Below are 21,822 nucleotides of genomic sequence, written 5' to 3'. Positions count from 1 at the left end.
GTCCATGCGTGTATTCAAGGTGGTTGCATGTTAAACTTGTTATCTTAAATGAATATCGGATTATGGATATTGATGATATTGTTGTTTATAACATGATGCATTGCATATTATAAACTCGTTCTATTTGGTAAATGTGGTGTGGCATGTGATATAATAGAATGCATTGGGCTAGGAAAAATAACCTAAGTGCTACAACCCCTGCCAATAGGGGTTTAGGCATTGGCTATCCTATAGCTCGAGCAACCAAAGGGGTTCTCCGGACCAAACCGAGGCTGTAGGGTGGGATTATTGATAAGGGGTTTGCGGTGACCGAAGGGGTTCTCCGAACTAGCACATGCAAGCTCTTGTCTCGCAACTATGTTATAGTAGCACCAATACCACTATGGACTTAGAATTTGTGGGCTAGGGAATTAAACCAAGCGCTACACCCCTTGCCAGTAGGGGGTAAGGTATTGACTATCCTACAGCTCGGGCAACCAAAGGGGTTCTTCAGACTAGACCGGACTGGGGCTGTAGGGTGGGATTATTGATAAGGGGTTTGCGGTGACCGAAGGGCTTCTCTGGACCAACACATGCAAGCTCCTGTCTCACAACTATGTTATAGTAGCATCAATACCAATATGGACTTAGAATCTGTTGGGCTAGAAAAATAACTCGAGTGCTACAACCTTTGCCAATAGGGGTTTATGTATTAGCTATTCTATAGCACGGAAACCTAAAGGGATTCTTTGGACTAGGACCATGACTGTCCTACAGATCAAATTTCCCGAAGAGGTTCTCTAGATCGGGACTTTGGCTGTAGGGTGGGATATTTTATTAAGGGTTTACGGGGAGCTGAAGTGGTTCTCCGAATCGAAACCTGTTGGCTTCTGAAGCGCAACTAGCGTATATCGCTGGAAGACCGAAGGGCCTCTCCGAACCAGTATACCAGGGATATCTCCTATGTTGTAGTAGCACTAATGCTCATTTTGGACTTAAAATTTGTTGCTTAGGATTGTTTGTTAATAATCGGATTATGTCATTGTATTCATCTAATTTCAATAATATTGTTGTGGTTAAGCATTTATACTTGTCTCTATTTTTATAGAATGTTGTGATTGTTTGTGTGTATCCCTCACTGGGCTTCGTGGAAACTCACCCCAGTTGTTGCCCTCTTTTTAGATGTTGATTCAAGTAACCACCCGAAGTATGTAGTTGAAGAGCCGGCTCTCTACGAAGGTGACCTCTGGGATGAGGAGTTAGCTACGCACAAGGACGGTTGCATATGTGACAACTGTATATGCAGAGCACGCTGAAGATGAGACTCATCTTCCTTTTGACCCTTTTGTTTTACATATCAGATGTAGCACTAGTGGCATAATCATAATTATGACTTCCGCTGTGAAAATTCCTTTGGTAAATATGATAAATATCATTAGACATCACCAGTTTTGTGTATCTTGATTATTATCCTATATGTGATTGTAGATACATTCCATAACTTTATAAACTTAAATTACTACATCGTTGATCCTGGATGGATTGTGGACATGTGTGTGTATCCACGTCACCAGCCTTTAGGTGAGTGGAGGCAGGGTGTGACACCTAGACAACTTTGAATTTTAATCAAAAAACGAATCTGTATATTCATTATAAATAAGGATGCATTCTTCCATACTCAACATAAGGATAACAAATACAGGGAGGACATTTATAATACTTCTCTCTTGTGTATCCAATTCTTCAAATTTGTTCATATTGAATGTCCTTCCAACCAACGGCTATAAAAGGCCAATGCCTCTACTGGCTTGTATTTAGGTACAGTATGTCCAGAGCCCTACAACAAGAGGAAGAATTATAGTCAGGGACTTATAAAAAGATATTTTGAACCAAAAATAATACTAAATTATCTCATTTTTATTAGAAGTGCTAGAGTCATTCCAACCTTTTTTTGTCTCCCCAAAACTTTGACTTTAATACTAATGAAGAAGAAAAAAGCTTATGTAATTGTCTTATTTTACTAGGCTAGCCATTTGAAGATCTTTGTACAAATATTGTGATTGTAGTAAGTATCATTTTACTGGAAAGCGAAGAACTATAGTATTTCAAAATGTGCATAATTAATAATGTCAAACTTATGTAGGGGTAACCCAAGGAGCAAGCCAGCCAAACAGAAAGAAAATATCCTAATAGATTGATGTGAAACATCCACCAAAAGGGTTGCCTAGTAATTATAAGAAATTTTTTCTCAAAAAAAAAAAATCCAATTATTGTGCTTGAGAATATTGAGAGAAATTCAAATATTATTGTCATCAATAAAGCTATTCTCAAAGATATCCTGTGGACGCAGCTATGGAGGGTGATCATTTTGAGATGATGAAGTGCTTAAAAAGTTAAAAAGAAAAAAAGTTCCCCCTTATGCAGCCCTATTAAAACCAAGAGTAAAGAACAACAACAACTATAACCTTATCCCAACTAAATGGGGTCAGCTACATGGATCCGATAGCAACAAAAATAATAAGAAAAGAAAAGGCATTAAGAGGTAATAAAAGAATAGTGAAGATGTAGAAGAAGTAAAAAGAGGTAAAACACAAAAGTTCAAGCAGCATCTTGGGAACATCCCCTTAAAAGGGGTTGGCTACAAGGGTCTCTGTACTCCAAACAGCTCTATCCGCGGTCATACTTGGGTTGAGCCCTAGATTTTACATATCTTCTCTTACCACTTCTCCTATAGTCATTTTAGGTCTGCCCTTTCCACGTTTGGCTTCTTGTATTTGAATATGGCCACTCTTCCTCACCAGTGCATCAATGGGTCTCCATTGGATATGATCATATCACCTCAAACGGCTCTCATAGAGCTTGTCTTGGATTGGCATGACCCCCAAATTAGTTTTGATGCAGTCATTCCTTACTCTATCTCTCCTTGTCTTATCGCACATCCCCTCAACATCCTCATCTCGGCTACGCCTAGTTTGTCTATGTTACTCTCTTGACTGCTCATCATTCTGCCCATATGTCATAGCTGATCTTATCACTGTCCAGTAGAATTTTCCATTAAGCTTAATAGACAAGCGGTTGTCACATAACACCCCATTACACCTCTCCCCTTCATCCTCCCACTTTCATTCTATGGAAAGCATCATCCTCATACCCCCCTCATTTATTTTAATAATTTTTTATAAGATTATTATTGAGGAGGATTACATGTACAAACCTTTATAGTGAGAAATGTGAGGTTTTTGGCATAGCCTTGGGTGTACCTGCAAAAGATCAATTCAATCCAATTGTAAGTAGGAAGATTTATATGCAGCATCATTGGAACTTTAACATGCCAATGGTATCATATGTAATGCAGAAGCAAGTTCCAGTGTTGGGATATAATCTCACAAAATCAATTTTTAGCAACCAAAGGTATCAATTTAGAGTAAGTTAGCACGACAGTTTCCATAGATTCCATCCTTATTCTTCCTACTCAACAGATCAATTACTCTAATATTGACAAAGAAAAATTGATTTAACTAACCCGGTAACTTGCTCATTGCAATACTTGTTTGAGATTTAAAATGTAACCGTAAGCGTACGGATCAGTGTAGCTACGGGTCGAACACAGGGAGAGCAGCCACTTTATTTTTTTATTTCTTTTAATAATGCCAAAGTGAACCAATTAATGGTTGTGATCTAATTCTAATTACCGTCATAAATATATGTATCTAAAATAACGTCCTAACCATTCGCCATCTAAGAATTTAAAGACGAAAGCCACGCAATTAAAATTAAATAAATAAATAACTGAAAAAATAAACAACCCACGCAATTAAAAATAAATAAATAAAGGAAAAAAATGTTGAAATAAAAAAATAAAGTAAAAGAAAGGGGATAAAGCTAGAGAGAGACTCACAAGTAGGTTTCTCTACTTAGCCCGAGGGATGCATCATAATATGAGCTTCCCTACTTGACCAGAGAGTCACTCTTACAAGGGTTACTCTACTTGGCTTTAGGGAAAGGGAGATAATTAAAATAAAAGCAATAAATTGATGGTTCTATGGCTAGGAGGGACAAAGCCAACACATACACTAGCCATGAACCTTGGGGGAAAGGGATAACAATAATGTAACGACTGAAAATAAAAATCCTAAATTAAGAAAGAAATGGTAGTCAGAAGAGAGAATGAGAGGGGGGAGAGAAGACTACTGAAGGAGCCTACTTACTTGAATCAATGCTTGAACTTGAAAAAAAATTGCTCCACGGCTCGTGATCTTGTCACCTAGATCTAAGCCTAGAACTATAACTTAAAAAATTACAACTCAATTGCATAAATCATAAACATAAAAAGAACTGAATAAAAATAAAAGAGTGCTTGCATTAATTGACATAAAAAAAACTATTACAAAAGTGATTAAAGCAAAAATAGAGAAGAACTAGAACTAAAGAGAGAGAGAAGAGAGAGAGAGAGCAACTAAAAAAAACTAGAAGAAGAATGAATTGTCTCTCCTCCTCTTACATGAGTTGTATTTATAGGGCATGGGGAGGTAGGGTAACAAATTTCTCTTTCCTAAAAGAGAGAAACCCACAATTGATAGTAAGATCTTTTGAGTCCAAAAGTGCTAAGATGGAGGAGAGAGAAGAGAGAAATAAATTTTGAGAAATTTCCTAAAATTTTTTGCTTATTTTCTTTCCTTTTTTTTTTCTAATTTATTTTTCTTCTTTTTTTCTCTCTCCTAGGGACGATTTTTTTTTCTTCCTTTGTGTGATTTGGACAATCTTTGGTGATGATGTGGAGGTTTGGTGATGATGTGGAGGAGAGAGAAGATTTGGACAATCTTTGGTTCTCCCTTTTTTTTCTTTCCTTTTTTTTTTCTTCTCTTCTTGCGTAGGAACCCTTCCACGATTTTGCTTGCTTCTAATTTGATGTGAAAATCCCCTCCATGCCCTTAGTGCTTTAAGTGAGTGAAAAGCAGGAAATCTTCAACAAAATCCTCTAAAAAAAACAACCATGAGATTCGAACTTGAGACCTCTTGGTGAGCAAGGGAATTTTGTACACCATAGCTCACCAACTAAGCTAGGTAGCTGTTGTTACCAAAAACAAATCTTTAATCACTTAAGGATGTGGTCCATCGATCCTTGTTGGCATTTGGAGTATTCCTTGTACCTCTGGGACAATTGCAAACGGGCTGGTTCTGCATCTCGGTTCAGTTCTGATCCATTATTCTTTTTCTGACCCGAAAAAGAATAATCATTTGTACGGGTGACCAAACGAATGTGTACTTTTAATTGAACACGTCCATCTTGCTCAGAATTTCATCCTCTTCGCAACCATGGAAAGAAATAGGACCTCTTTACGTGTAAAATTGAAGATATAGCTCCCGATAGTCCTTAAGGCCTTGAAAATATAAAACCTGCAAAAAGAGAGTAAAACCCAAGGTAGCTCCATTCTAAATATGTAAAATGCATGTTTTACTACCCTAGATTTCACACATAAATGTGCTCATCAGAATTCCCCCACACTTAGACTTTGCTAGTCCTCGAGCAAAACAAAAAGAAAAAGAATAAAGATAAAAAAAACCTAACTCACTTTCGTAGGAATCACGGTTGCACTTAGCATGTGCAACAAGCCTTTAAACCCCTAGGTCACCCCTAGTGGACGAGTTGTGTCTCGTGGGTGTTTGCAGTGAATATACACCTAAAATTTAGAATAAACAAATCCCAACCTTGGCTAAAGGTAAGGCCCATACCGATCCGGGGCAAAGATAATTTCTCTTACAAGGGACCCCCACACTTGAACTTTTATTACCCTTTATCAATTCCAGGCACTAGCATATTACTTAATTTGGAACTCACCTCGTCTCTTCCAAAACATCTTTATCTTAAGGCAAAACCACTTGTGAAGAAATAGGGAACCAATGACTAAGGCGTTGGAGTGTTTTTGACCAAACATGTTACCAAGCAATAATGACATTTGCACATTTTTTTTCTCTTTTTTTTTTTCTACTAATAAACTCTATTCTACTCCACTACTTTTGGCCTGAATGACATGGTGGAGCAAACACCAGACACCCAAGTTACTATGTAGCTTCACTTTTTGCATATGTCCACAAAGGCAGTGATGCTAGAGTTACTTCAGAAGTTTCCTCCCAAGGAATTTCGATCAAGGCACCACGCTTCCTGAGGCGCAATGCCCTGTCTAGTTCTAAGAGAATCAACTCTTATTCTTCTTTATATCACATTTCACATTTCATTTAAAATTGTGCATTTGTCAACCCATGCCAAATTAAAAAGAAGGTCACAACTCCAAATCAAAAGTACAAGGAACCCACAGACTTATATATGGTCCAACACCATAAAACAGGGGTCTTTTATTTTTCAAAAGAAAGTCCCATCTCAAGACACATGCTTGTTTCTTTCTTCTCAACAGGGTTTTATACGTTCAAAATGGGTACCTTAGTCAAAACTTGTATTTTCATACATCAAGCAACCGAATGGTATGATCATTAGCCAAAAGCCAAAGTAGGACAAAAAGAAAAAGAAAAACAAATAAAACAGAAAAACAAACAAAACAAAGTGAAAAAAAAATAAAAAATAAAAACTGGTTTCCCTCCCCCACACTTAAGTCATGCAATGTCCTCAATGCATGGAAAAAATTAAAAGCAAAGACAATGCAAGGGGGTCATACCTGATTAAAAATTAGTCATCAGTGTAAAGAGGTTCATGGAGATCCATGACCTCTTCACTACTAGTAGTGGGAAACTCGAGGAACGGTTTCAAACGCTGACCATTAACCTTCGAAATTACCCCTGTTCCTGGATTCAAAATCTCCACAGCCCCATGGGGATATACATTATGAACAATAAATGGGCCATCCCATCGGGATCTAAGCTTACCAGGAAAAAGATGCAATCGAGAGTTGTACAATAAGACCTTATCACCAATTGCAAAAGATTTACGCAGAATGTGTTTATCATGGAAAGCTTTGGTCTTTTCCTTGTAAATTCTAGAACTTTCATAGGCATCATTCCTAAGTTCCTCCAACTCAGATAGTTGGAGCCTACGATGAATTCCCGCATCAGACAAATCAAAGTTAAGCTTCTTAATGGCCCAAAAGGCCTTATGCTCCAACTCAACTGGTAAGTGACAAGCTTTCCCATACACTAAACGGTAGGGAGACTGGCCAAGGTCAGTCTTGAATGCAGTCCGATGGGCCCACAAGGCATCAATGAGCCTAAGGGACCAATCCTTACGGTTGGGATTAACAGTTTTCTCCAAGATTTGTTTGATCTGCCTATTAGACACCTCCACTTGGCCACTAGTTTGGGGGTGATAAGGGGTAGATAACTTATGAGTGATCCCATACTTTTTCATTAGGGTCTCAAAAGGCCGATTACAAAAATGAGTACCCCTATCACTAATTATTGCACGTGGTGCACCAAAGCGGGAATTAATGTTTTCTTTGAGAAACTGGACCACCACTTTGTGGTCATTAGATTTATAAGGTATGGCCTCTATCCATTTAGAAACATAATCAACGGCCAAAAGTAAGTACAAATTCCCAAAGGAATTAGGGACTGGTCCCATAAAATCGATGCCCCAAACATCAAAGATCTCAACTACTAAAATGGGGTTGAGAGGCATCATGTTCCTTTTATTGATACGGCCAAAAGACTAGCAGGCAGGGCAAGCCTTGCAAAAATCAAAAGCATCTCTAAAAAGAGTAGGCCAATAAAATCCGCATTGGGGAACCTTTGCGACAGTCTTCTTAGGTCCAAAATGTCCACCACATGCATGATCATGACAAAAAGAGAGAATGGAATGTTGCTCATGATCAGGAACACATCGTCGGATAATCTGATCTGGACATATCTTAAACAAATAAGGATCATCCCAGAAAAAGTGCTTAACTTGGGAATGAAACCTATACTTATCTTGGGTGGACCAGTGATCCGGAGTCACACCTGAAACTAAGAAGTTGACAATGTCAGCAAACCATGGTTCACTGGACATTGCAAATAATTGTTCATCTGGAAAGTTCTCGTTGACTGGAGAATCAACAGTCAAGGAATTGGGAAGCCGGGATAAATGGTCTGCAACTAGGTTTTCAACTCCTTTCTTATCCCTAATTTCTAAATCAAACTCTTGCAAAAGTAAAACCCACCTAATGAGACGGGCTTTGGCATCCTTCTTCTGAACTAGGTATCTGAGGGCAGAATGATCAGTATACACCACCACATGTGAACCAATTAAGTAAGACCAAAACTTTTCTAATGCAAACACAACAGCTAAAAATTCTTTTTCAGTGGTTGTATAATTGAGTTGTGCATCATTTAAGGTCCTACTAGCATAGTAAATGACAGTGGGCAACTTATTAATCCTTTGACCTAAAACTGCTCCTATGGCAAAATCCGAAGCATCACACATCAGTTCAAAAGGTTCAGTCCAAACAGGTGGTTGAACAATGGGTGCATTGGTCAACTCCTTCTTAAGTTGCTTGAAGGATTCTAGGCACTCTTTGGAAAACTCAAAAGTCTGATCTTTGACAAGTAATAAAGTGAGAGGTCGGGCTAACTGACTAAAGTTCTTAATAAACATTCTATAGAAGCCTGCATGCCCTAGAAAATACCGGACATCCTTCACAGATTGAGGAGGTGGTAAATTATCAATTAAATTCACTTTGGCTCTATCTACCTTAATTCCCTCCTTGGATATTACATGGCCTAAAACAATACCAGATTTAACCATAAAATGGCATTTCTCCCAATTCAAAACCAAATTCTTAAATATGCACATTTTCAAAACTAGGGAAAGATGATGAAGACATTCAGAATAGGAATTTCCATGAATTGAAAAATCATCCATAAATACTTTTAAGAATCTTTCGACCATGTCAGAAAAGATGTTCATCATGCATCGTTGGAACGTAGCAGGGGCATTGCAAAGCCTAAAGGGCATACGCCTGTAACAAATATTCCATATGGGCATGTAAAAGTGGTCTTATGTTGGTCCTCTAAAGCAATTGGGATTTGGTTATAGCCGGAATATCCATCAAGAAAGCAATAGTATTCATGTCCAGCTAACCTCTCTAACATCTGGTCAATGAATGGCAATGGGAAGTGGTCCTTCCAGGTTGCCGCATTTAATTTCCTGTAGTCAATGCACACACGCCATCCTGTTTGGACACGGGTAGGGATCAACTCATTATTGGCATTAGGAACTACAGTCACACTAGACTTCTTAGGCACTACATGAACTGGGCTTACCCATTTACTGTCAGAAATAGGATAAATTATTCCATGATCCAAGCACTTTAGGATCTCTTTCTTAATGGCTTCCATCATCACTGGGTTAGCTCTTCTTTGGGGTTCCGTGGATGGTTTGGAATCCTCCATAAGATGTATATGATGTTGCACAATGGAAGGGCTTATACCCTTGATATCAGCCATGGTCCAACCTAGGGCTTCCTTATTATCTTTTAACACTTTAAGTAACTCCTCTTCCTGGCTAGAAGTCAAATTTGAAGAAATTATTACAGGAAGAGTCTGGTCAGGCCCTAGGAAAGCATACCTCAAATTAGATGGCAACTCCTTAAGATCTAGCTTAGGGGCTCAACTATGGAAGGTTTGGGAATGGAATTGGAAAGGGGTCCTAAGGGCTCCACAAGTGTGTGAAGACTCAAGACTTCAGAAAAGAAATTTTCACTCTTATCATCCAACTCATCCATATACTGTTGGAATTCTGAATCAAAATCAATATCAAAGTTGGTAACTAAATCATAGAAAAATCCAGAAAATCCTCAAGCATATTGATCTCTTCTTCCATATGTGGTTGCTTGCCAATCCTAAACATGTTAAACTCAACAGTTTGGTTATCAAAAGATAATCTTAGGAAATCATTCCGGCAATTGATTAATGCATTACTGATAGCCAAGAATGGTCTTCCTAGAATTATTGGGATCTCATCCTTGGTTGAGAAGGGCTTAGTATCTAACACAATGAAATTCAATAGGGAAAATAAATTCCCCCACCTTTAGTAAGACATCCTCAACCATCCCTTTAGGAATCTTAACAGATCTATCTGCCAACTGAAGAGTAGTTCCAGTGGCTTTCAATTCTCCTAATCCTAGTTGCTTGTACACATGGTAAGGTAAAAGATTTACACTTGCGTCAAGGTCAAGTAAGGCATGCTCAATGTAGGTGTTGCCTATGACACAAGATATGGTAGGGCTCCCTGGATCCTTATACTTGGCTGCTATAGGCTGAGTAATTATGGAACTAATGTTACCTGCCAAGAACGCCTTTTTGGGCACACTAGTGATACGTTTGTGAGTACACAAACCTTTCAGTACCTTTGCATGGGCGGGGATCTGGGATATGGCATCCAAAAGAGGGATGTTCACTTCTACCTTTTTGAAGACTTCTAAAATTTTGTCCATGGAAGCAGTCTTCCTTTTGTTTACCAAGCGATTAGGAAATGAGACAGGATGAACATAAGAACTATTAGGGATTTGCCCCTGTTCAGAAGAATCATTTTTGGTTTCCTCAACCAAATCATCTTTAGTTTCAGAAAAATATTTAGGTTCATCAGACGAACCTGAAACAAGAGGCACACTTGTGTCCCCAACTGAATGAGAGTTAACATTAGTAATAGATGAGGAAGATTTAGGAACCCTCTGTAAGTACTCTCTACCACTCCTAAGAGCATAAACAACATTACATTGGTTAGAGAGCCCTTATTGGGTCTGACCTTGTACTGTGGTGCATTAGTTGATGTTTGTGAACTAACAGGCTGATGATGCCTAGGGTTAGGCTCTGGTTGACTGTGTAAAGTTCCTTTCTCCCTCTCACGCATAATTGAGACAACTTGGGTAAGTTCTCTCGTAAGATTTTGATGGCTTGTCATGAGGAGGGCCATATTTTTTTCCAAGTCATTTATTCTACTTGCCTCTCCAGTGTTGGTAAACCCAGGGGGTTGCTGATAAGATGATAGAAGAGGGGCCCTAGGAAAACTCGCCTGAGGTCCTACATTTGACCTAGGAAAAGTATTTTGAGAAAAAGATTGTTGTGCAAAGGGAGGCCTTTGGGGTCCAGGTTGACCTTGATTATAGAAATTGGAAGGTCCTGCTTGGTTGCCCTGATTCCAAGAAAAATTTGGGTGATTTCTCCATCCTGGATTGTATGTGTTACTATATGGATTATTCCGGTATAAGGCATTAACACTATCATTAGAAGTGCCCCCAGAGGTGTTGAGGCCATTCTTCTATGACTCTCTAGGAACAATAGCCTCAATCCTCTTGATTAGGATATCCAAATGGGCTTCCTTGGCTACTATCCCATCCACAAAATATCCTTTTCCTCTTATAGTTCTTTCACTCTCTTGGGTTGATTCCCATTCACGGGTTTTGTCAGCTAAGTCAAGTAAGAATTCCCATGCCTTTTCTTCATCTGTAAAGGATGTGAATCCCTCAGGGCACATAGATTCTATCATTTGTTTAGTTGGGTAATCAATACCCTCATAAATTATTTGACATAAATGCCATAGGTCTAGGCCATGGTGGGGGCATTCTTGGAGTAGATCCTTGAATCTCTCCATAAGTTTGGAAAATGACTCACTAGGCTTTTGCCTAAACTGAAGGATATCACTTCTAAGCTTATTGGTCTTGTGAGTTGGGAAAAACTTCTTAAGGAAGACAACTGTGAACTGTTCCCATGAGGTTATGGAATTTGTGGGTAATCCATACAACCACTTCTTAGCTTGGTCTTTCAATGCAAAAGTGATAAACCTAAGCTTAACAGCATCATCAGAAAACTGTTGGATCTTAATTAGAACACATACCTTTTTAAATTCCCTTAGAAATAGGTATGCATCCTCAGAGGTCAACCCATGGAAGTGGGACAACATAGTGATGTATTGAGATTTGAGTTCAAAATTATTGCCCTGGGCTTGTGGTAGAACTATACAGGAAGGTTGGGCTGTTCTAGCAGGGTAGAACCTATCTTTCAGAGATTTAGGTGAAGGGTTTTGCTGTTGGTCTCCCATATTGAAGGGTTTTAGAGAGAGCAAACGTATAGGGTCACTACTTGTTGGATCTCTTCTTTCTAACCGATTCTTAGTATTACGTACCCACTTAACACTCATGCAACAGAAAAACTTTCCACAACTAAAGTAAGACAAGCACAAAAGAATGGATAGCAAAACTTTTTGATGATTTTTTTGATTTTTTTGATTTTTTTATTTATTTATTTTTTATTTTTTTTTTTTTGCTTTTTGGGAGTTTACCGACAAGGATCCGGGGTTGCTCAGGTCAATTCCTGAGGTACTGCTACAGGGCGAAACCTGTCTTTATCATACTGTGAGGCATGGTGACCTCCACTGATACAACTATTATTGCAAGTTGTTATTCTCAGGAATTCAATAAAAAAAAAAGAAAAAATATAAAGCAAAGCAAATAAAGCACTCCGATTTACCAAAAGAAAGTGAAAAATAACATGGAACTGTCTCCCCGACAACGGCGCCAAAAACTTGTTGAGATTTAAAATGTAACCGCAAGCGTACGGATCAGTGTAGCTACGGGTCGAACACAGGGAGAGCAGTCACTTTATTTTTTATTTCTTTTAATAATGCGAAAGTGAACTGATTAATGATTGTGATCTAATTCTAATTACCGTCCTAAACATATGTATCTAAAATAACGTCCTAACCATTCGTCATCTAAGAATTNACGGCTCGTGATCTTGTCACCTAGATCTAAGCCTAGAACTATAACTTAAAAAATTACAACTCAATTGCATAAATCATAAACATAAAAGGGCTGAATAAAAATAAAAGAGTGCTTGCATTAATTGAAATAAAAAACTATTACAAAAGTGATTAAAGCAAAAATAGAGAAGAACTAAAACTAAAGAGTGAGAGAGGGAGAGAGAGAGCAACTAAAAAAAAACTAGAAGAAGAATGAATTGTCTCTCCTCCTCTTACATGAGTTGTATTTATAGGGAATGAGGAGGTAGGGTAAAAAATTTCTCTTTCCTAAAAGAGAGAAACCCACAATTGATAGTAAGATCTTTTGAGTCCAAAAGTGCTAAGATGGAGGAGAGAGAAGAGAGAAATAAACTTGGAGAAATTTCCTATAATTTTTTTGCTTATTTTCTTTCTTTTTTTTCTAATTTATTTCTCTTCTTTTTCTCCCTCCAAGGGACGATTTTCTTCTTGCTTTGTGTGATTTGGACAATATTTTGGTGATGATGTGGAGGAGAGAGAAGATTTGGACAATCTTTATTTCTCCCTTTTTTTTTTCTTTCCTTTTTTTTTCTTCTCTTCTTGCACAGGAACCCTTCCACGATTTTGCTTGCTTCTAATTTGATGTGAAAATCCCCTCCATGCCCTTACTGCTTTAAGTGAGTGAAAAGCAGAAAATCTTCAACAAAATTCTCTAAACAAAACAACCATGAGATTCAAACTTGAGACCTCTTGGTGAGCAAGGGAATTTTGCACACCATAGCTCACCAACTACACTAGGTAGTTGTTGTTACCAAAAACGAATCTTCAATCACTTAAGGATGTGGTCCATCGATCCTTGTTGGCATTTGGAGTATTCCTTGTGCCTCTGAGACAATTGCAAACGGGCTGGTTCTGCATCTCGGTTCAGTTCTGATCCATTATTCTTTTTCTGGCCTGGAAAGAATAATCACTTGTACGAATAACCAAACGAATGCGTACTTTTAATTGGACACGTCCATCTTGCTCAAAATTTTGTCCTCTTCGTAACCATGGAAAGAAATAGGACCTCTTTACGTGTAAAATTGGAGATATAGCGCCCAATAGTCCTTAAGGCCTTAAAATATAAAACCTACAAAAATAGAGTAAAACCCAAGGTAGCTCCATTCTAAATATGTAAAATGCATGTTTTACTACCCTAGATTTCACACATAAATGTGCTCATCAGAATACCAAGGCCTCCATTCATCTATAATTTTATATCCAAGTGATCTAGTCCATGCTTCACTCCCAGTATATGGAACGCACATATCATGATCTCCACTGTCAGTAAAAAGTAGATCAGCTAAGAAGATTATAAATTATTAAGCAATCCTACTAATTTCAGAGGGTTTCCAATGAGAAAGAGGAAACAATTGCACAATAATTCCATAAATTATGTGAAAAAGAAAAAAAAAAAACTAGACCATGCATTCTAGCATGTCATGCCCAAGAGAAGGTCCAGAAAAAATAACACAGATATGATGCATAATAATTGTGTAAATTAGTAGCAACCTCTAGCCAAAAAATCGTGTCAACGTAAAATAAAAATAAAAGAGAAAGGGTTTCAATCAGTCCTAGAACTAAATTTAGCCAAAGAAAATAATACTAATTTAAAAGGTTTCCAACGGAAAAGGGGAAACATTTGTACAATATTTCCATAGGTAATGTGAAATATAACGCATAGTACTCATATGAATTAGCAGCAACCTCTAGCATAAACATATCTCAATGTAAATCACAAAATCACTACAAATGAGAGAGATTGGTCTCGATGAGTCCCAAAACTAAATTTACCCAGAGAGAATTATTCATGTATGGTAACTTATAATGCATTCACTAAAAAAAATTAGTGTTTTCATCCTTTTATGAACTTAAAAATCATGATACCATGCTATTATTGGACTTAATTCCTCCAAAATATTTGTTGATTTGAAGGAAATATAATGCAGAAAAAAAAAAAAAAACTATCCACCAGTGAAATATGACAGATTAGGAGAGGGCGAAAATCCTATGATTTAACTTGTAGAATAACTTCAAGAAGGTTTAGAGAAAACATATCCTGATTTCCTATCCCAGAAATGGATTAGATCTGACTAGAAGTCATGTAGCACATCACCTGGGTAAGGGAGAATTTACAGACTAAAATGGTAACTCTGTTTAACTATTGAATTATTAATTGTTGTACACCTGCCATTCCTACATACCATTGTTAATCAATTATTGTCTGAGAATTGCTACATTTTTTTTTTCTATTCATCTCCATATACACAAGGATGAGGGACCCAGTTCAGCTAAGGATTTTTCTCTTTATTTATTTATTTTTTTTTTAATTCCCCCTCCCACCAGCCCCCTCCCCCACAAAAAATCTTCAGTCAGAGTGTTTCTTTCACTATAGGAGAGCTAAATTTTTAAAACAATTAAACTAAGAAAAGGGCATCAAAAGATAAACAAACTACTTCAATTTTTGGATTAACAGAACCCACTTCATTTTTCTTTTGTTTCTTTAAATACAGAAAACCACTAAGATGTCGATCATGAATATCGTGATACCACAACAATCACACTCTTAGTCCATTAGAAACACCATGCAGTCTAATGGAAAGATTATGTTCCTAACTACAAATAGAAGCTCCACCTTCTAACAGGAAAGAGGAAAAACATTTGCATTTGAAAAGAATATCATTTTCCTGTAGTTCTACTTTCATACTTCTATTTCTCATTGTCTTCCAAGATTGTATGCATTAAATAGACCAAATTAAAAAATTAAATCAGAAAACTTATTAATTTTCTTCCATATATAAATGACATATAGGGTACCTAATGTTTCAAGAAATTGGAGCTAAGGTATCGAACGTTTTATATATTATGTTTGGGGTTCCTTCGACTTTCATCCCATGAAGGTGCATTTCAGATAACATTCTCCTTTGTAATGAGATTGTTTTTGACACAATCCCACCTTCTAACGGCTCTCATGAAGAATGACATTCATAAAGACTTTGACTTCTTGGGGTGGGATTTTACTTCTATAGTTAGCTTAAGATGGGGTTCCCCATGTAAACTATGTTCATTGGATTATTTGCTGCTTTTCCTCTCCTTGCTTCTTAGTCTTGGACAGTGGTAGACGTGCCAAATAATTCACCCCAATTGTGAGGATCCTTCAGGGATGCCCTCTATCTCCTTATGTCTCCACATTGGATCTTAAAGTCCTCTCCTAGAGTATACAAAGTTGCACAGATCAACTGTTCATCTCCACGGAGATGACCTCATGATATTTTCCAAAGCATATTACTTCCCTGGAGACCATTATGTCTTGTCTTTAGTTTTTAAGAATCTATCATGCCTCTACATAAACCCCTAGAAATCCCTTTTGTTTCGGGCAAGGGCCTCTGACTTGGACAAAGTTTCCTTAATTGATAGACAGCTTTCTTCACACGGTTCTTGCTAGAGCTATATATTGCTTGGGTCTCACAAAGCAGTTTATGGTAGCTAAGGGTGTAAGTTTGGCCCTGACGGCCCGAACCCACTTAACCCGCCCTAAGCCCGAATAAGGCTTGGGTTAAGATTTCTGATCTTGGGGTTGAGGCCTAGGCCCAACCCAGCCCAACCCAACCCGGCCCTGATTTTATCCATAATTTATGTAATATAATTTAGGGCTATCACCCTATCCTTTTATTTTGAATAATGGAATTTGGGTCAATGATTCTTATGGTTAGGTTTACTGAACATCTATTAATATGTTGCACTTCATAGTTTTGGGAACCTAGGGTTGAGCTATGGTTTTAAGAAACCTAGCCCTATTTCACCCCTAATGTAGCTGACATCATTAGCCTTGGTTCTTACACCCCCCCCCCCCCGGGGCCTCCTTTTCTGCTTTGCTTGCTAATATGTGGAATGCCTTTCCATCAATTGCCTCAAGACCCCAAGGTAGGGAAGACACCAATTTTTAGTCTCCTGTCCCAAAGAGCTGCTCAAGGCAATACCATGTTGAGGGTAAGTAAAATGGATGGTACATTTGTTGTTGGGGAGACAAAAAACAGGAAAATATTACAAGGGGTAAAGAGAAGGGTTTAAAGAAAAGAAAACAAAACTTCTAAAGAAATTCCCCATGTCAAGTATTCCGGCCATGGCCTAACTCAATTAAGCATCATAGTTATAGAGGATACCTGTAAATAAGAGCCCGATAACCAAAAGCAGTGAGGTTCTTGTGATACTTGATCATGCTTCCAGCATCAAGATAATAAGTGAGACCTTTACATAGCACCCAGGCACCAATGACGCTATCCTAACGTACATGAAGAGATATATAAAGAAGTTTAAATGGTGGGGCATGCTAGAAAACAACTGCTTTCAAATTGAGGTGTAGATGATATAGAGACAAATCACTATGACTATGAGACTACCTGTTCAGCATGAATTGCTTTCCTAACTGCTGCATTGTTCAGCCATTCAGTAGCAACTCTATCATCCTATATTTTCACAATCATCAATAAGTTTGGATATGACAACAGGGTAAAAAACAACAAAGAAAGACAATTCATGTCTTGTGATTTTCCCATATTTATTCTACAAAAGAATCCAGTAACTATTAACTATATACAACATTTCTTTCAAGAATGTAGTTAGGCAATTGCATCATAAGGCATCATCTCTAGGATTGTTGCACCTTTAAAGGCTTAGATTGAGCATAAATTTGCATAAAATTATACAGATGCATATGACTACAGTTTGATAGATCCAAATGTGAAATGTTATTCAAGGAAACCAAAGGAAGAAGCCACAAACAAAACACAACTGGGTGTGGGAGTTGGAAACTAGAAGAATATGCCATAAACACTTGAGAAGGGAAGGTTTAAACAGAGGGCAGGCTGGCAGGGAAGTTGTAATCTACTCAATCAATATTCTTCAAATGCCCGATTTTCACCACTCAATCATATTGTCATACATCATACAAACAAGAAATATTGTCCCTTATTATGATGCCAGGCAACCACCCAAGAAAGAATTCTGAGTAAGCATGACAATTTAAGCATGGGATAGTGAGTTAGGGGGATAAAACACAGAAAGGTTACAGACCTAGTGACAGATGAAGGATGGTGATAGGCATCAGAGGGCTCTATTCTAGGCACTAATTGATGATTTCAGAAAAAATGATACAATGAGGCCTTTCTTCATGCTACTCTTTTGACAAGGCTCAAATGGATATGGAGAACTTAATATTTTGGTTTTCCATTGATAAACTTTTTTTTTTTTTTGAGCTATATAACAAGAACAAAAATATAAATTCCAGAATCCAACAAAGATACAACGATTCAAAATTTCCAAAGTGGTACCCATTCGTGAAAATCAAATATGATCGTATAGGAAACAGAAGTGTAAGAGCTAAAACATATCTACATTTCCAACAAGGGAAAATGTCCGAAACTGAGGAAAGAAAAATCGTCAGTTTTACAAGGGGGACAATACGATTTCTGCAAATGCCTATGCCACACCTGAATATTTTGTTCGAATGAAAGGACAATTGAAAAAAAATATAATTTCCATTATTCTACAGTTTGCAGTCCACAGAAACATACCTACAGAGACAAGTGGGTGGATGTAGCCAAGATTGTGATAAAATGGCATTGACAGAAAACATTAAAAAAGACATGATACAGAGGGAGGGGGGGGGGGATAGCCAAAATTCTGATACAGTGAAAGAATAAAGTGAAATATGCATTGCAAATGAATGAGGAGCTAGATCAAAATTTCCGGAGTAGATTAAAGATAAGTGAGAAGATGCTGATCTATCAGTTATAAAAATGAGAAGTGGCTTCAGAATTGAGTTATGAATTCACAGATCCATCCCGTAAGTAGTGACACTTCGGTATTTCGACTTGCACTTTTGCGCTCCTTACCTTCCTATTGAAAAATCAATATCTAGAGAGGCTACCCTTTTCTCACCTATTTGTCAAGTGGTCTTTCATATACCCAGAAGACAAAGGAAACTGTAACTGACTATTATATCTAGGTGCTATCTACTGTGGTCTTCATGCATGTTCGTGATATTGAAGTTTTATAAAATGCCATTCTAGCTCACATTCAAGTGGTTGGAAGGAAAAAATATTTGATACTTACAAAGCATGGAACACTGGAACGATTCAGGATCTGTGGCCATGTCAGAACTAACCCATCTCTCACAGGAGCTCTAAAAGGCCAAGCACGACCAAACATCCTTTTCCTCACAGCAAGAGGCCTCTCAGTCTCACCTAAATGCTTGAAGCTATAAGGTAACGTGATGTTACCATCTGCGATCTTTCCAGCTGATGGGCTGTGGTAGCAGGGCTCAAGAATGTCGTATAGGTTTAGGCTACTGAGGTCCTGGATTTAAGTCAGAAATATCCAATCCAAGGACCAAAAGGCAAAAACGTTAATTTATTTTGAAAACATCAAGTTTCTTCACATATTAAGCATGTGTACACCTTACATCTTCAATTTTTTGAAGCAAATCTCCACAGACACCATAAGAAGGATTTCCTTTACAGGTTTTCACGGTCTCCTGCAATTTTTGCCATGAATCATCTCATGATATACACTTTAGATAAGAAAACTACAGAAAAAAGTTGTTATGAATAACTTCATTAAACCACTATTTTAGCAGGGCAATGTAGGCTCTTATTAATATAAACTTAGCATAATAATAACTCTAGATCAAACTAAAGTGCTTGTCCTACCTCATATAGATCATCTGAGATGAGACCCATCCCATGTTCAAACGGTACAAAAGCATTGCAATCAATTACTTCATCCGTGACACCATTTCCAATTATGTAACCCTGTATCAATTGAACCCTAATTCAATATCAAGCAACAGCACAGTCATTGGTTTTATCCTCAAGATTTGATTGTGGACAGATAAACATACCTTGAAGTTGAGAATGGGCTTTAAGCCAGCTATAATTCCTGTGTGTAGAATTGAAATATGCATCAGGATTACATCCAAAAAATAAGAAGGTAATATAAAACCAGTAAAAAATACCTTTTGCAACTTCAGAAGCAAGAGTTGGCACATAAACTCCAGCAAATGACTCTCCAGCTAGGTAAAATGGGCTAGAAAGGAACTCTGGGTATTGCTCAAACCACTAGTTGCACAGCAAGAAGTTGAAGAAATATATTTATGTTAGATATATGTACAGAATTTTGTTATATATATGTACAGAATTCTCTCTCTCTCTCCTGCAAAAAATTTTCAAATTGTCAACCTGCTAGTCTCGAGCTACAAGGACATCCCAACGCAGAGTTGATATACTAATTGATTTCTATTCTGTGCCAATCATTAATTTTGTAAAATTTGTAATATTTGTTGTATTGTGTTTACACATTTTAATCGGAGTTGTATCTGTACTTCTATAACCATACAGACACCAGTGCAAAGTTTTGCTGCTACACTTAATTTCAGTATTTTCCTTAATATACCTTTAGGAGAAAGTTGTGCGATTCAGATGCAGTCTTAAAGTCTCCAGTTTTATAGTCATCCTGAAGTTTGGAGTAAGAAAATCCAACTCCGGCAGGAGAATCCAAATAGATGATGTTTGACACCTGACATGCAAGAATACTTGAGGGTTAGAGTTCTGAGTCTTCTGAATATTAATGACAGACAAACCACACTTCTAAATGCAGGAATATTTTCCATTGCCCATCCTTGAAATTGAACACGTAAATATTTACACCAAGATCCAGGTTTCAAGGAACAACTAGGAAAAGAAAATAACGATTGTCCAATAGATAATGAATTTTAACCCTGGACCAGCTGTGTGGATTGAGATGCAGTCGGGGTAATGCTCCAGACTTATTTGCCTTTTGAAAATTGAATGGGCCTGCAAAAAAGCAGAAGATAATCTTGCCATTAATTTCACAAAAAATAAAATAAAAAATCTTGCCATTAACATCTCAGTTCTGAATTCATATAAAGATCATGATAAGAATATATTTAAATAAAAAAAAAATATGGTTTTCTGCTGTCAATTTCGAAATCTAATAAATGGACAATATTTCAATCATGCAAAAGTGTTTGTCACCAAATTGTAATATCAAGATGCAGAAACAACTCAAATTGATCATGCATAAATCAATTATTGTTTGCAGAAATTTTCTTAAACTCAACAAAATAACCATCAAAAACAAGGGAGGAAAAAGAAAAAGGAAAGGAAAATATGACTGATTTGGGCATTGAAAGATTCAATACTTCCATAAAAAACCAAATTGGAATAAGTTAGGACTTCGATAGTTTAATGAGTTAGTTACCATGCTCATACACAAAACCGTCAAAGCTAGAGCAGCCTGGTCCACCATTAAGCCACAGAACAACTGGATCCTTCAATGGGTTCCTCTCCGAAGTAACTAAGTAGTAAAATAGTTTTCTCTCATGACTCTCATCCACAGTTTATACCTTCAAAACCCACATCACAAGTTCCACAAAATAAGCACAAATAACTGAAATTCATCAAAACTAAAAAACAGGGTTAAGAAAAGGAAGAAAACGAGGACTAACCCAGAATAATGTTTGGAAGGAAAAGTGCCTTTGAAACCAGGAAGATGGGTGACTAGAGCACTCTCAGGGGCTGCTCCAATGACTGCAAATCTCAGAAATAAGTAAGCAAATTAGTTGCAGAAGAAGAATCTACCAATGGCCATTGCCATTTGCCTGGGAAAATTAAGGGTCTCTGTCTCCTTGAGAGAGGGAAGGAGAAATGGGATTGGTGACTTCAACTCCTCAAGTGATGATAATATATATACAGAGGGTGTCAGTTAATGACACGAGATTGATGACTCAAGTTAGGAAAAACAGACTGGTCCGGAAGTTATTAAAGCTTGAGCGTTCAACAGATTTGTTCGAAAGGGTGAAACGTAGAAATCGTGAAGATTCATTCACTTTGAAGCAATATTTGAAATGGAATCTAAAAAAAGGAAAGACCATATTTGGAAAACTCAGAATGATTAGTTGTAAATGCCCAGCTAAAGGAACGAAATCAATGTGTATCCAAAGAAGTTGTAAACGCATAAGAAATCTCAGCATTTATGGAAATTTTTAATAAATTCTTGGTATTAAGATTAACGACTGAAAA

The 21,822-nt window shown here is 37.4% G+C and overlaps 1 protein-coding gene and 1 non-coding gene across 2 annotated transcripts; one reads left to right on the top strand and one right to left on the bottom strand.

Annotated features, from left to right (window-relative positions):
- Positions 1–1,569: 1,569 nt before the first annotated feature.
- LOC122057931 (serine carboxypeptidase 1-like) lies at positions 1,570–21,140 on the bottom strand (the record flags this gene model as incomplete). Its single annotated transcript, XM_042620296.1, has 12 exons — positions 1,570–1,816; positions 3,194–3,239; positions 16,885–17,003; positions 17,122–17,187; positions 18,836–19,078; positions 19,185–19,256; positions 19,432–19,533; positions 19,623–19,660; positions 19,737–19,839; positions 20,174–20,296; positions 20,498–20,574; positions 21,002–21,140. Coding segments are annotated over 12 exons (1,212 nt in total), but the record flags the coding sequence as incomplete, so codon positions are not given.
- On the top strand, positions 11,511–11,617 carry LOC122058532. The gene has a single exon (XR_006133825.1). It is a non-coding gene; the product is annotated as a small nucleolar RNA R71 (small nucleolar RNA).
- Positions 21,141–21,822: the final 682 nt, after the last annotated feature.

Source organism: Macadamia integrifolia, chromosome 12 (genome assembly GCF_013358625.1).
Source record: "Macadamia integrifolia cultivar HAES 741 chromosome 12, SCU_Mint_v3, whole genome shotgun sequence".
In the NCBI taxonomy this organism is placed as follows: Eukaryota; Viridiplantae; Streptophyta; class Magnoliopsida; order Proteales; family Proteaceae; genus Macadamia; species Macadamia integrifolia.
Note: the sequence above shows the minus strand (reverse complement) of the source record. Positions and strands in the feature narration are given on the sequence as shown.